The sequence below is a fragment of the Rhinatrema bivittatum genome, chromosome 2, assembly GCF_901001135.1.
Source record: "Rhinatrema bivittatum chromosome 2, aRhiBiv1.1, whole genome shotgun sequence".
Classification (NCBI taxonomy): Eukaryota; Metazoa; Chordata; class Amphibia; order Gymnophiona; family Rhinatrematidae; genus Rhinatrema; species Rhinatrema bivittatum.
Window position 1 is genome coordinate 42667140 of NC_042616.1, and position 14015 is coordinate 42681154.

At 45.8% G+C, this 14015-nt stretch overlaps 1 protein-coding gene across 1 annotated transcript in view; it reads left to right on the top strand.

Moving 5' to 3' along the window:
* Positions 1–481: 481 nt before the first annotated feature.
* Positions 482–14015, top strand: part of LOC115085975 (zinc finger protein 850-like) — a 67707-nt gene continuing 54173 nt past the window's right edge. The window contains exons 1-2 of the mRNA XM_029592560.1: positions 482–796; positions 4664–4790. Coding sequence (XP_029448420.1) covers positions 773–796; positions 4664–4790 — 151 coding nt within the window. The 5' untranslated portion in view covers positions 482–772. The remainder of the gene's footprint in view (positions 797–4663; positions 4791–14015) is intronic.

Here is a 14015-nt window from a genome sequence, read left to right on the forward strand (position 1 = left end):
CAGCTCCGAACATGTAATGTACCTTTCTTAGAGGAAAAATTCTATCCAAATCATGTTACACTATGAGCAGCTTTATTATTTTATTTCCTGTTTTACCACCTTTATAGTTAAAATCAAAACAGTTTACATATTAAAATACATCAATAAAAAACATATAGTACATCCAAATTAATAAAACATTTTATATGCATGGAATCAATAAAAAACATATTACAATAAAATAAAATACAAGAAATAAAACATTCTGGTCCAATGGAATCTCACATAAAAAAACATGCATCCATGATACAGTCCCCATTGTTTGAACTTATGAATCATTCTCCAGTGTTAGCAGAAGGATTTTTCACACTTGCAAACACTTTTGTGTATGTTATTTTCACTGCATGTTTAGGAAGTTCCAGGGAGGGGGCCACTGAACAGCCTCTGAGCTGTGAGATCGCCTAGCAGAAGGATAAAATTCCCTTCATTCTCCTTCCTAGCTGCTCCGCCAGGGATTAGACAGAGAACGAGAAAACTTTATTGGCGGGACAATTTGTACATGTGTTACAATACAGTGTGTCCGCCCAGCCGTGACATCATCAGTGTGCGCCGGACAGGATGAGCTATTCTGCTCCTAGGCAAAAAGCCCGGCAAGGAAGGGAGGACCTGAAGAGACTTTCTCAGCTGGATCTCCCTTCAGCACTGCCAAAGGCAAACACTCAGCTCTTCCCCAGCCTGAGAAAGAGCCCCCAGTTCATTTCTAATCCTGAAAGCAGCAGAAGCAGCGAGGAAAATGCCCGCGGGAGCTTCTGCTCAGGTAGGAGATTGCCCCCAAGTTCCTACCCTCGCTATACAAACCCTGTTGCAGCTTTCTAACCTGTGATTTTTAAGAGTCAGTTTTGGGGTGCAGGTAAAGCACGTAGGCATCCTTCTCAGCATAACTGGAAACGTTTGAGTACTGATCACTCTGAGATTTGTGGAAATCTCCCAAGAGTCTATCTTTGGCCTCTTTCTCGTGACTGGTAATGGAGTATATATATATATATATACATATACTCCATTACCAGTCACGTATATATATATATATATATATACACACACACACACGTGACTGGTAATGGAGTATATATATATATATATATACAGGAATATATATATATACTCCATTACCAGTCACGCATATATATATATATATATATATATATATATATATATATATATATACATACACACACACACACACACTCCATTACCAGTCACCCATATTGTCTAGCATATATATATTTATATAAACCTAAAGGTTGGCAATGTCTACCTAGCTAATGCTTAGTATAAACAAAAAAAACCCTAAAAAGGGGAAGAAAAAAGCACCTATGTAGTTTTATAATATTGGAAATTACAAAAAACATGTTTGTTTTACTGTATTAAAAATACATGTTTATTAGAAATATTTATAACAAATGTTTAACATACAATACATATTATTCATACAAAAATGTTTTCATACAAAAATTAATATGAGTTCCTCATAACTCCTCCTCAACCCTAATCTGTAACTAATCTCACACTATGAGAAATTTAATCACCCCTATATATCAGCACTATGCATTTTTAATTCATTATAATGTTGTTATATATATAACTTGTTGCCATTGAATAATGCATACATAAAATGCTTACAATACAAATCACTTAACTACATATAACATTCATTCAGATTTCTAACGAAACCACCAGCTGCACACAAAGTGCCTCAATATCTGTTATGACTGTATCTAAAAAAATATAATATATAGTTTTTTAAACAATTTTTGAACAAGTGATATTAAAACAATCCTATGCTCACTGTGCTTTTCATCCCCTACACCATTCATACTACCTTAATTTCTAAATACCCCGACTTGACAAACCTGCCACCCAAACCCCTTAAAATGACACTTAAAGCCTTAAATTTAAAATGTGTGTATATATACCTATATATATGTGTGTGTGTGTCTCAAACAACTTGTAACTATTGCGTTTAAACATCTTATAAAAAAATAAATAGTTACAAAAAAGATTATTTACCTCTTCTCATGACCACCTCATCAACATGGGGTAAGACAGAGAAGATGTTGGGTTCAAATTCGCCTTCTGGCTGAATAAATGGTTATGAACTAACATCAATGAAAATGAATAGAACCCTTAGCTCTCTTATTGCATTTAACATCATTTCTTAAAATAACAATTAAACCACCTCTTTCTTTCCAAACTTCTTCTAACCTATATTTAGTTATATTCACAGCAGCCCTACTGCAGCATTATTCTACTACCACCAAATATTCAAAACAACCTCACCTGTGTGATGTATTCAATCAACTTCCAATTGCCCAAAACTAGCACTGGTTCGACCTCCTATAAATATACATTATACTTTAGAATACTGTTCTTAGTACATTACTCCTGTAAATGCTCCACTTGTCTCCCCAAATAAACGCCATACTTACATATCACTGTATTTTCAAAAAGGGTCCATGTGACTAGGAGAACGCAGAATTCAAAAACATTTTTAGATGTTGGTGTCTCACTTTCTTTAATTTGATCTCATAAATCTTACTCCGGTTCTGTATGCCAAATTAAAAACAACACCATATAACACGCTATTTTCTTATTCTTAATCACCGCACACACTACAGTCTAAATATCCTTCGTTAGAAATCTGAATGAATGACAGGAAACAGAGAGTAGGATTAAATGGTCAGTTTTCTCAGTGGAAAAGGGTAAACAGTGGAGTGCCTCAGGGATCTGTACTTGGACCGGTGCTTTTCAATATAAATATAAATGATCTGGAAAGGAATACGACAAGTGAGGTTATCAAATTTGCAGATGATACACAATTATTCAGGATACATTACAGGAGGACCTTGCAAGACTGGAAGATTGGGCATTCAAATGGCAGATGAAATTTAATGTAGACAAGTGCAAGGTGTTGCATATAGGGAAAAATAACCCTTGCTGTAGTTACACTATATTAGGTTCCATATTAGGAGCTACCACCCAGGAAAAAGATCTAGGCATCATAGTGGATAATACTTTAAAATTGTCAGCTCAGTGTGCTGCAGCAGTCAAAAAAGCAAACAGAATGTTAGGAATTATTAGGAAGGGAATGGTTAATAGAATGGAAAATGTCATAATGCCTCTATATCTCTCCATGGTGAGACCGCACCTTGAATACTGTGTACAATTCTGGTCACCGCATCTCAAAAAAGATATAGATGCGATGGAGAAGGTACAGAGAAGGGCAACCAAAATGATAAAGGGGATGGAACAGCTCCCCTATGAGGAAAGGCTGAAGAGGTTAGGGCTGTTCAGCTTGGAGAAGAGACGGCTGAGGGGGGATATGATAGAGGTCTTTAAGATCATGAGAGGTCTTGAACGAGTAGATGTGACTCGGTTATTTACACTTTCGAATAATAGAAGGACTAGGGGGCATTCCATGAAGTTAGCAAGTAGCACACTTAAGACTAATCGGAGAAAATTCTTTTCACTCAATGCACAATAAAGCTCTGGAATTTGTTGCCAGAAGATGTGGTTAGTGCAGTTAGTGTAGCTGGGTTCAAAAAAGGTTTGCATAAGTTCTTGGAGGAGAAGACCATTAACGGCTATTAATCAAGTTTACTTAGGGAATGGCCACTGCTATTAATTGCATCAGTAGCATGGGATCTTCTTAGTGTTTGGGTAATTGCCAGGTTCTTGTGGCCTGGTTTGGCCTCTGTTGGAAACAGGATGCTGGGCTTGATGGACCCTTGGTCTGACCCAGCATGGTAATTTCTTATGTTCTTATGTTCTAATAAGTGATTTGTATTGTAAGCATTTTATGTATGTATTATTCAATGGCAACAAGTTATGTATATAACAACATTATAATGAATTAAAAATGCATAGTCGGGATATATAGGGGGTGGTTAAATTGCTCATAGTGTGAAATTAGTTATAGATTAGGGTTGAGGAGGGGTTATGAGGAACTCTTATATTAATTTTTGTATGAAAACATTTTTGTATGAATAATATGTATTGTATGTTAAACATTTTTTATAAATATTTCTAATAAACATGTATTTTTAATACAGTAAAACAAAAAAGTTTTTTGTAATTTTCAATATTATAAAACTACATAGGTGCTTTTTTCCTTCCCCTTTTTAGGGTTTTTTGTTGTTGTTGTTGTTGTGTGTTTCTTTTCTTGCTTTTATAGGCTGAAATCTGTAAAAATGATCCTATTTCAATGATTTATCTGTAATTTTGGGATAAACCTGTCCCTTGGTATAAATTGTTATTTAACATGGAAATTTAACTAAAGTCTTTAAAAGATCAGTTTCCTTATATAATTTTACTTCTCTTAGGATTTCTCTTAGTCTTATTCCCAGGTCTCCTTTTCTTATTGCATTAGAAAATCCCATTTTATAGAATAAGAAGTATGTGTTTCTTCTGTGTATATCTGTCCTTCCTTAACAGTGTTTATGGGGGATCATTCTTCAGTTGCTGCAGCTTTGAACAATGTGAAAAACAGAACAAAAACTCTGATATTGCCCTGTGACTTACTAACATATGGAAAACTCTCCCCCTGCCCTGCTGAGCCCCAGTGCTGGGATTTCTCCCGATGGATGAGATGCAGAAAGTGCTGAGTGTGGCAGGGTTTGTTTTTCAGGATCCCGTAACCTTTGAGGACATCGCCGTCTATTTCTCCCAGGAGGAGTGGGAGGATTTAGAAGAACAGCAGAAGGAGCTTTACAAGGATGTGATGATGGAGAATTATCAGACCCTCATCTCTCTGGGTAAGGAAGAACTTTACATTTTTATTAGGGGATCTCAGCCATCAGGGAAAAGGAAATTCTGATTGTGAGGATTTCCTGGTGTGATTTGGTAAAAAAGTGAAAAAATGTCTGCATGCTGCAGTCATCACTTTACTTCTTGTCAGGTGTAAAAATACAGCAGCTGCAGCATGATCCAGGAGTAAAAAGTAACACGTGGCTGTGTCAGGATATAGTGAGGGTAGAATGGGTGTTACACCGAGTTGTGCCAGTGGGATTATAGTGTTAGAATGAATGTAACACTTAGCTGTGTCAGTGAGGATACGATGTCTGTCAGTGGGGTTGCAGTCATAGCTCCCAGTTTCCTGTAGCAAATCAAGGGTAGATGTTTTGGCAAGGTGTATAAAATTAGGCAGCAGAATGTATGCAAATATGCTACATTTTGCCATTGAATTTCATAATTTGTATGTCTTCTAACATTTATGGTGTGCCAGATTATTTATTTTGTTCATTTTTTGGGGGATAAAGGGATTTAGTGCTTGGTGCCAGGAAGTGGAGGAGTGGGATAGAGAAAGGAGAATGGATTGGCATCAGGAGGAGGAGTGTGAGAGTGGAGCTTCCCTCCTTCTCCTGATCCCAGATTGCCCGCCCCCCCTCCCCCCGGTTCTCCTGCTTTCTCCTCCCCTTCTGTAATGCCCTCCCTCTCTTCCCTTAATGCTCCATAATTACCCTCCATACCCCATCCATCCTACCCCCTTCTTTTCTGAGATCTCCAAGATGCCCTGCATCTGGTCCCTCACAGTTGGCATTCAGCCCTTGTTCTCCTGACACAACTAACTTCCTATTCTTACACCTCACAACCCCTCTGTCACCTCTCACACACACTTCAACCCCCCTCCATGCCTTTCATTTGCACTTTAAAACTCCCCTCCCTAATCCTCTCCAGAACCCCCTATATCTTTAACTTGCTGGTAGGGGAAGATAGCAGCAGCTTAACCCCCCCACAGGTATCCACAGTACAAACCGTGAGACTCCATCCCCCAGCAGCCAAGGAGAAGTTGGCTCGAGGAGCCAGGCGGCGACTGTCTGCCTCCTACTGACAATCCGGGATCACCACAGGGTGGGAAGGGAGAGAGGTGCATGGGGCACTTATAGTTCAACCCAGCTCCGCATTCCCTTGGGAAAAACCATGTGGGATGGGAAATTCCGTGGTAAGGACTGGAGTCGAACTGTGTCTGTGGAATCTTAGGAGAGCAGGGGCTCTGGTCATAGTGATGGTAGAATAGATGTCCCTGTGGTAGCTCATTACATTGTATGTGCCTTCAGTTGTGTTTGCAGGTGTGGCCTCAGGAAACCTCTCTGCAGTGTGTGCTCTACATAAGGTACACATACAACACCGAAGCCCTCTGGGATGTAGTAACATAGTAAATGAGGGTAGATAAAGACCAACATGGCCCATTAAATCTGCCCAGCTGAGGTTCATCCACATTGGGTAGATTTATTTATTTTTATTTATTTCTGTTTGATATTCTGCTTATGCCAAACCTGGAAGAAGGTGGGGAGTTCAAGGTCGAGGAGAAGTAGAGAGTCCAGCACAGTGCTTGCTGGGAAGGTTTGGTGATCTCAGGAGGACTCAGCAAGGAGTGATGTAAAACTTTAAACATCAGTGATTCTGGTTCCATGTGCCTGATTTCAGTGAGCAAGGACTCATTGTAAAGCTCTTTAAGAGATATTTCCTTGTCCATGCTACACCAGTCCAAACAACTGGGTTATGTGCTCCTTCCATTAGATGGAGAAAGAGATAAAAAGCTCAAAGCTGGCTTCACTCCCCCTATAAAGGTCTGGTGCATTTTCATTATTTTTCAGTCTCCAGTAGATGATGCAGATGTGCACTGGTGCTGCAGTTAGAAATAGGATCCTGCTGCGAAGGCTTTAGGATGCACATGTGAGAGAGAGTGAATGAACATGTTTATGTATATGACTGAGCATGTGAGAGACTGCGAGAGTAAATCAATAGATTCCCAGCCTTCATGGGGCACTTTACACAGACACCTCTGAAACACTTCTGATTCTTTTGTGCAACACATATGTGACGCTTAGTTTTCTCTGTATAATGTAATGATCACACTTCCATTCAGTGTATAGTGAGAATCCTATCTAAAACAAACCATCCAGCTTCATAAGTCTCCTGCATAACTTGCCAGGGAGACTGCACTATGTGGGGCAGATTTTAAAACCCCTGCGCGCCGGCACGCAGAGCCCCGGGACGCACGTAAGTCCCGTGGCTTCGTTAAAGGGGCATGTCGGGGGGCGTGTCAGAATGACGCGGCATTTCGGGGGCGGCGACGCGGGCGTGGTTTCGGCCCGGGGGCTTTCCGGGGGCATGTCGGCAAAGTTACGCCTGCTAAAAGCAGGCGTAACTTTGCCAACAAAGGTGGGGGGGGGTTAGATAGGGCCGGGGGGGGTGGGTTAGGTAGGGGAAGGGAAGGTGCGGGGGGATGGAAGGACAGTTCCCTCCGAGGCCGCTCCGATTTCGGAGCGGCCTCGGAGGGAACGGAGGCAGGCTGCACGGCTCGGCGCGCGCAGGCTGCCGATTTTGCGCAGCCTTGCGCGCGCCAACCCTGGATTTTATAAGATACGCGCGACTACGCGCGTATCTTATAAAATCTGGTGTACTTTTGTTCGCGCGCGCGTATTTTTTGAAGATCTACCTCTGTGAGTGCAATTGTACATTGCATTAGAAATTTGATTCTGAGATTTCCTGCAGTAACATTTACAGGAACTGATGGGATATTTACAGGAGAGGGAACTAAACTTTGGAATTCCTTACCAACGTCTTTAAGGCTCATTGCAGAAAAAAAGCAATTTAAATCCGAATTAAAGACCTGGTTATTTGAATGTGCCTATATTGAGAACGAAACTACAGATCAGAACGCTAAGAAGAGCATGTAATAGTATGAATGAGCGACAATTACTTAGCATGCATACTCTTTTAATTTTGACGGGCTACTATTATTATTTTTATCTGCATTTTGTATTTTGTTTTATTATATGTTTCTTTTATTGTTTTTTATTATCATGTGTATTTTACTTTGATACCTGTTTTATGAATTTTACTGACTCTTAGATTATTCTTAGCAGCTAATTTATCTTTTACTTTGTGTAGCTTTTAGCTGTTACTATTTTATCAATGAATGTATTTCTAAATGTGTTGTAATTTTGTAAACCGATGTGAAGGTTCGTCTGATACACCGGTATATAAACACCAATAAACTAAGTAAAAGCAGCCTCCATGAACTTAGGTGCCACACACGAGGCAGGAGCAGTGCAACCTTTACATTATGAACAATATGGATGTGCAAGAGAGAGGCAAACTACACACTCCAGGGCCAGCAAGTGCAGAGAGCAAGTATTGTGGTCCAGCTCCGATGAGGCATTCATAGACCTATAGACATCTGTTAACAGAGAAAGAGAATAGACAAGGGCGCCTGGCTCATGTACTGTGCCCTGGTTTCCATGTGTTAGGCTTGGATGTGGAGCTCACTGGGTCTCTGGCATTTGCCTTCCTCTTGAGCAGCCCTCCCCTTGGCTGAATCCCACAATGCTTGCAACTCTGCTATAGTCTTCACCTCCATCACCTCTGTTGAGAGAAAGTTTCCTGTGTTCACACCTCCCCTCCCTTTGTGTAACAATCCTTTTGTTTTTCTTTTGACTCCTCAGTCTAGCTCCTTGTCACTTCTCATATGCACCAGTTATTTTCTAACTTGTTAGCAACCTCCCTAAAAAATCCTGCCTTGCCTGACACTTGCTTGATATTATCTGTGCTATCCTCCTCCTTTCCTGATGATAAAGATTTCCTGTGGCATCGGATGCGTCCAAGACAGACACTCGCCCGCGATGGCAAGGTCCTGCAAAGGGAGGCTGGAGGTTGCAGCGGCAGTCTGAGAACTCTCACTCAGCTCTCTCTGATCAAGGCTGGTAGACTTCTTCAGCTTCACTGCTTTCTTATTATTTACTGTTCCCTGTACATACCCGGATCAGTCCAGACTCCTGGGGTTTGGCCCCCCCCCTCTAGCAAATGGAGACAAAAGTTTACCAAACTCCGCCTCATATACAGGCCGATAAAGTGCGCTCCATTGGAGTGTTAACAGTGCGCTCCATTGGAGCGCACTGTTAACGCACGTCCAATCCCTGATACCTAATAGCACCCTCAACATGCATGTTGAGGGTGCTATTAGGTATTCCCGTGCGATTCACAAAGCAAAACGTGATATTAAGTCGGAGGGTGCTTTTCTGTGCACCCTCCGACTTAATATCACGGCGATATTAAGTTGGAGGTTCCGAAAGTTCTGAAAAGTTAAAAAAAAATAAATTTGAATTCGGCTCGCGGGTCGAAAACCGGACTCTCAATTTTGCCGGCGTCCGGTTTCCGAGCCCATGGCTGTCAGCGGGCTCGAGAACCAACGCCGGCAAAATTGAACGTCGGCTGTCAAACCCGCTGACAGCTTCCGCTCCTGTCAAAAAGGAGGCGCTAGGGACGCGCTAGTGTCCCTAGCGCCTCCTTTTGCCCGTTTTTACCGCCGGGCCTAATTTAAATACTGAATCGCGCGCACCAGCGCTCTCCCGCACGCACCGGCGCTCTCCCGCGGCCTTTACTGTATCGGCCTGATAGGCTGGTGCCACCTACAGCCTGGCAGTATTCTTCTGTCTCCAGCAGGTGGAGGACGTGCCAAGCCTACAGTCTGGTGGGGCCTGGTCTAGGGTTTTACATAGGATTAGGCTAAAGTAAAAAAAAAACAAAAAAACTCAAACCCCAGAGGATTTAAAAAGCTAGTGAAGACCGACTGCAGTGTGTTCCTGCAGGTCAGGGTCTCTTGCCTTCCGGGGGGTGCCAGGTCCTGAGGGGACCCCCCCCTCCCCCCCCCCCCGGTTACAGAGGCTTTGGGGGTTGAGGACCCATTTTCTGAGCCACCCTACCACTGGGGGTGATACCGGGGAGCCTGGCTCACTCCTCCCAGTGGCTTCTTCGCTCCTTCTTCGCTTGCCCTTCCGTTTGCGGGGGGGGGGGGGTGTGGTGGTACTTTGGCGCTTTTTCGCGGCGTTTTTGGGGAGTTAGGGAGTGCAATTGTTGGCCAGCCCAACCATGCCGAGACCGGCGGCGTATCGGGCCTTCGGCGCGGCGCGCCTATCGCAAGACGGGCTCTGTACTGCCTGTGTCTCTGGAGGCAAAGGGGCCCCCGCACCGCAGAAACGAGTGGTCTTGCAGGTGCAAACGCTCATAGGAGCAGTTGGAGAGCTGCTTGCTGCGATCTCTAGCCCGTTCCCAGCAAGCGCGGGAATGGGCGCCATTTTGGGTCCCTCGGGGTTGGCGTGCCCGGTGGCGGCTGCCATTTTGTCTTCTTCAGGGGTGGGAAACGCGACAGCGCAGGCAGCCCCAGGGGAGGAGGAGGACCTTCCCCCGAGTATGTCACCTCAACGTGGAGCTCCTGAGGCGGACAGACCGGCGTCGAGGGTCACATTAAATGTGGAGGATCCGGCTGCCAGGGACATGGATGATACCTCGTCTGAGTCTTCTTTCTCGTCAGAATTCGTTCTGCTCATGCATAAGGCCTTTAAGGCCCGGAGGGCTCATAAGCGAAGACTCCCTTCACTGGAATCCCAGCCCATTCCTTCTAAGCGGCCTTGGGGCCCTCTTAATGCAGGGGCTCCATCCGACCGCAGACCAAAGCCCCTAAGGACCCCGGTACCTGATCCTGACCCTTCCTTGGATTCGGAAGCATCAGAGGACCCAGACGAGCGGGAGTTGCCTTCTCAACCCCCACGGGCGGGGGGGGGGGGGGGTGGTGATGGAGGGAGACACCGAAACTCCTTAGGATGGACTCAGGAGTCTCATGGGGCGGACGGGGATGACCCAAAGGTGGTCCGCCTGTTTCGCAGGGATGAGTTGGTACCTCTCATCCCAGCTATTTTGGGGGAACTAGGGATTCAGTTGCCTCAGGTGGAGTCCCGTCTAGGAGCAACGGACCCAGTGGTTCTGGGCTTACGAGGGCCGCCTTTGTTGTTTCCCTTTCATTTTTCAGCCATTGATTTACTGTTTAAGGAGTGGGACACTCCGGATTTAGGCCTTAAGGTGGCAAAGGTGATGGACAAGTTATACCCCTTGCCCGAGGAGGCTTTGGAACTTTTATGGGTTCCTATGGTGGATTCTGCAGTGGCGGCGGTCACAAAGAAGACCACTATCCCAGTTACGGGGGGCACAGCCCTTAAGGACCTACATGATCGTAAGCTCGAAGTTCAGCTTAAGAAGATTTTTGAAGTGTCTGCCCTAGGGATACAGGCAGCGATGTGTAGCAATTTTTCATTGAGGGCCGGTCTATGCTGGGTGCAGCAACTACTAGCCAATGATTCTTTGTCCCAGGAGGAAGCTCTTCAGGCGGGTTGCTGCCTACAGCGCGGATGCTTTTTACGATTTGCTGCACACATTGGCCAGATCTATGGTTTCGGCGGTGTCCATCCGCCGGCTGTGGTGGTTGCGCCACTGGGCGGCGGATGTCTCTTCCAAGGTGCGCCTGGGTTCCTTGCCGTTCAAGGGTAAGCTTCTTTTTGCTAAGGAGCTAGAGGACCTCATTCAGTCCTTGGGTGAGAATAAGGTTCATCGACTGCCGGAGGATAAGCCGAAGTCGAGAGGAACTTTTTCTGCCAGGAATCGATTTTGCAGGGGTCGGAAGTCCCGGACTTCTCGCGGATCAGGTTCTTCCTTTCGTCACAATGCCAGCAGGCAGCAGTCCTACACTTCATCCTTTCGAGGCAGGCATTTTGGAAGACCTGGTTCCGGACAGAGTGTTCCAAGTGGAAAGCCTTCGCAATGATGGGCGGCCGGCTCAGTCCTCGGTCCCAGTGGTGCGAGGCAGATTGACTCTGTACTTCGAGGAGTGGGCCAAAATAACGTCAGACCAGTGGGTCCTTTCGGTAATAAAACACGATTACACGTTAGATTTTGCAAGCAGGCCCCGTCAGTGGTTTCTAGTTTCTCCCTGCGGTCAAGAGCCAAAATGCGCGGTGATACAAGAGACGCTACAACAGCTTCTCGCCTTGAGGCCATCATGCTGGTGCCGCCGGGGGAGGTCCGGCAGGGCCGGTACTCCATTTATTTTCTGGTACCCAAGAAGGAAGGAACGTTTCGTCCTGTTCTCTATCTCAAACAGGTCAACAGATGTCTCCGGATTCCTCGCTTCCGAATGGAAACTCTAAGGTCTGTCATCGCGTCAGTGCGATAGGAGGAGTTTCTGGCCTCTCTGGATCTCACCGAAGCCTATCTACACATCGCCATCTGCGCAGATCATCAACGTTACTTAAGATTTTGCGTAGTGGGGCACCACTATCAGTTCTGTGCTCTGCCGTTCAGACTCGCCACTGCACCCAGGACGTTCACCAAGATCATGGTAGTGGTGGCGGCTCAGCTTTGCAAGGAGGGCTACCTGGTACATCCGTATTTGGACGATTGGTTGATCAGGGCAAAGTCGGAGCAGAGTTGCCAAGAAGCCATCTCTCATGTGTTGCAGTTGCTAAAAGCTCTGGGTTGAGTAGTCAACCCGGCCAAGAGTCATCTGGTTCCCTCCCAGTCCTTGGAGTTTTTGGGAGCTCTATTCAATACGCGACAGGACATGGTATACCTCACGGAGGAACATCGTGTCAAGCTTCAGAGGCAGGTAAGGTCACTGCTAACCAATCCCTTTCCAATTGTATGGGATTACTTACAGGTGCTGGGTTCCATGACTTCGACGCTCATATTGGTTTCTTGGGCCTTCGCTCATATGCGGCCTTTGCAGTCAGCCTTGCTCTCCCGCTGGAACCCTGTATTGGAACAGTTTCATATTCAGTTACCCCTGACGGGTTCCGCATGTTCCAGCCTTGCTTGGTGGCTCAACCAGGACAACTTGAGGCAGGGAGTGCCTTTGGCCATTCCAGATTGGACGGTGGTCACCACGGATTCCAGCCTCTCTGGTTGGGGAGCGGTTTGTCAGCGGACATTCATGCAGGGCAGGTGGTCCTCACAGGAGGCTCAGTGGTCTATCAGTCGGTTAGAGACCAGAGCGGTGAGATTAGCACTGCAGGCGTTCCTGCAGATCCTATGTGGCAAGTCAGTACGCGTTCTGTCCGACAATGCAACCACGGTGGCATACATCAACCGACAGGGGGGAACCAGAAGTCAGCCAGTGGCATTGGAAGCCCGGTTGCTAATCGCTTGGGCGGAACGAAATCTGTTCAGCATAGTGGCCTCTCACATTGCAGGGATCGACAACGTCCGAGCGGATCATCTCAGTCGACATTACTAGATCCCGGAGAATGGGAACTCACGGACGAGGCCTTTCATCGCATCTGTGCCCGTTGGGGCACACCTCGGCTGGACCTGATGGCTATGTTCCGGAATGCCAAGGTGCCACGCTTCTTTGCCCGTCACAGGGAGCAGGGTGCGGAGGGCGTGGACGCGTTGGTTCTCCCCTGGCCAAAGGGGATTCTGATATATGTGTTTCCTCCTTGGCCACTCATCGGGCGCACTCTTCGCAGAATAGAAGTGCATCTGTCGGAGTTGATTTTCGTCGCTCCCGAATGGCAGAGGCGTCCATGGTTCGCGGACCTGATCAATCTAGCCATAAACAGTCCATTGCAGTTCCCGGACCTGCCGGATCTGCTCCGTCAGGGTCCAGTTTATTTCGATCAGGTTGACTGCTTTTGTCTAGCGGCATGGCTTTTGAGAGGAAACATCTGACTTCCCAGGGGTATTCGGGTGCGGTGATATCTGCCATGTTATAGTCCCGTAAGGTTTCCACATCCTTGTCTTATGTCAGGGTCTGGAAGGTTTTCGATACATGGTGTCGCGCCAGGAGCGTTGAGTCTACCCAGGCGGAAGTCTCGGAGGTCTTGAGTTTTCTTCAAGACGGGGTATCCAAAGGATTGTCCTGGAGTTCGTTGCGGGTACAGGTGGCTGCCATCAGTTCTTTGCGCAGTACCATACATGGCCTCAGTTTGGCGGCTCACCCAGATGTCTCACGTTTTTTTACGTGGGGTAAAGCATTTGAGACCTCCTGTATAGGACCCATGTCTGTCTTGGAATCTGAATTTGGTCCTTAAGGCCTTATGTTTGGTGCCCTTCGAGCCGCTGCGTAGGGTTACATTGAAAGATCTCACTTTGAAGGTAGTATTTTTGGTGGCGCTTGCCTCCGCTCGCAGGCTGTCGGAACTTCAAGC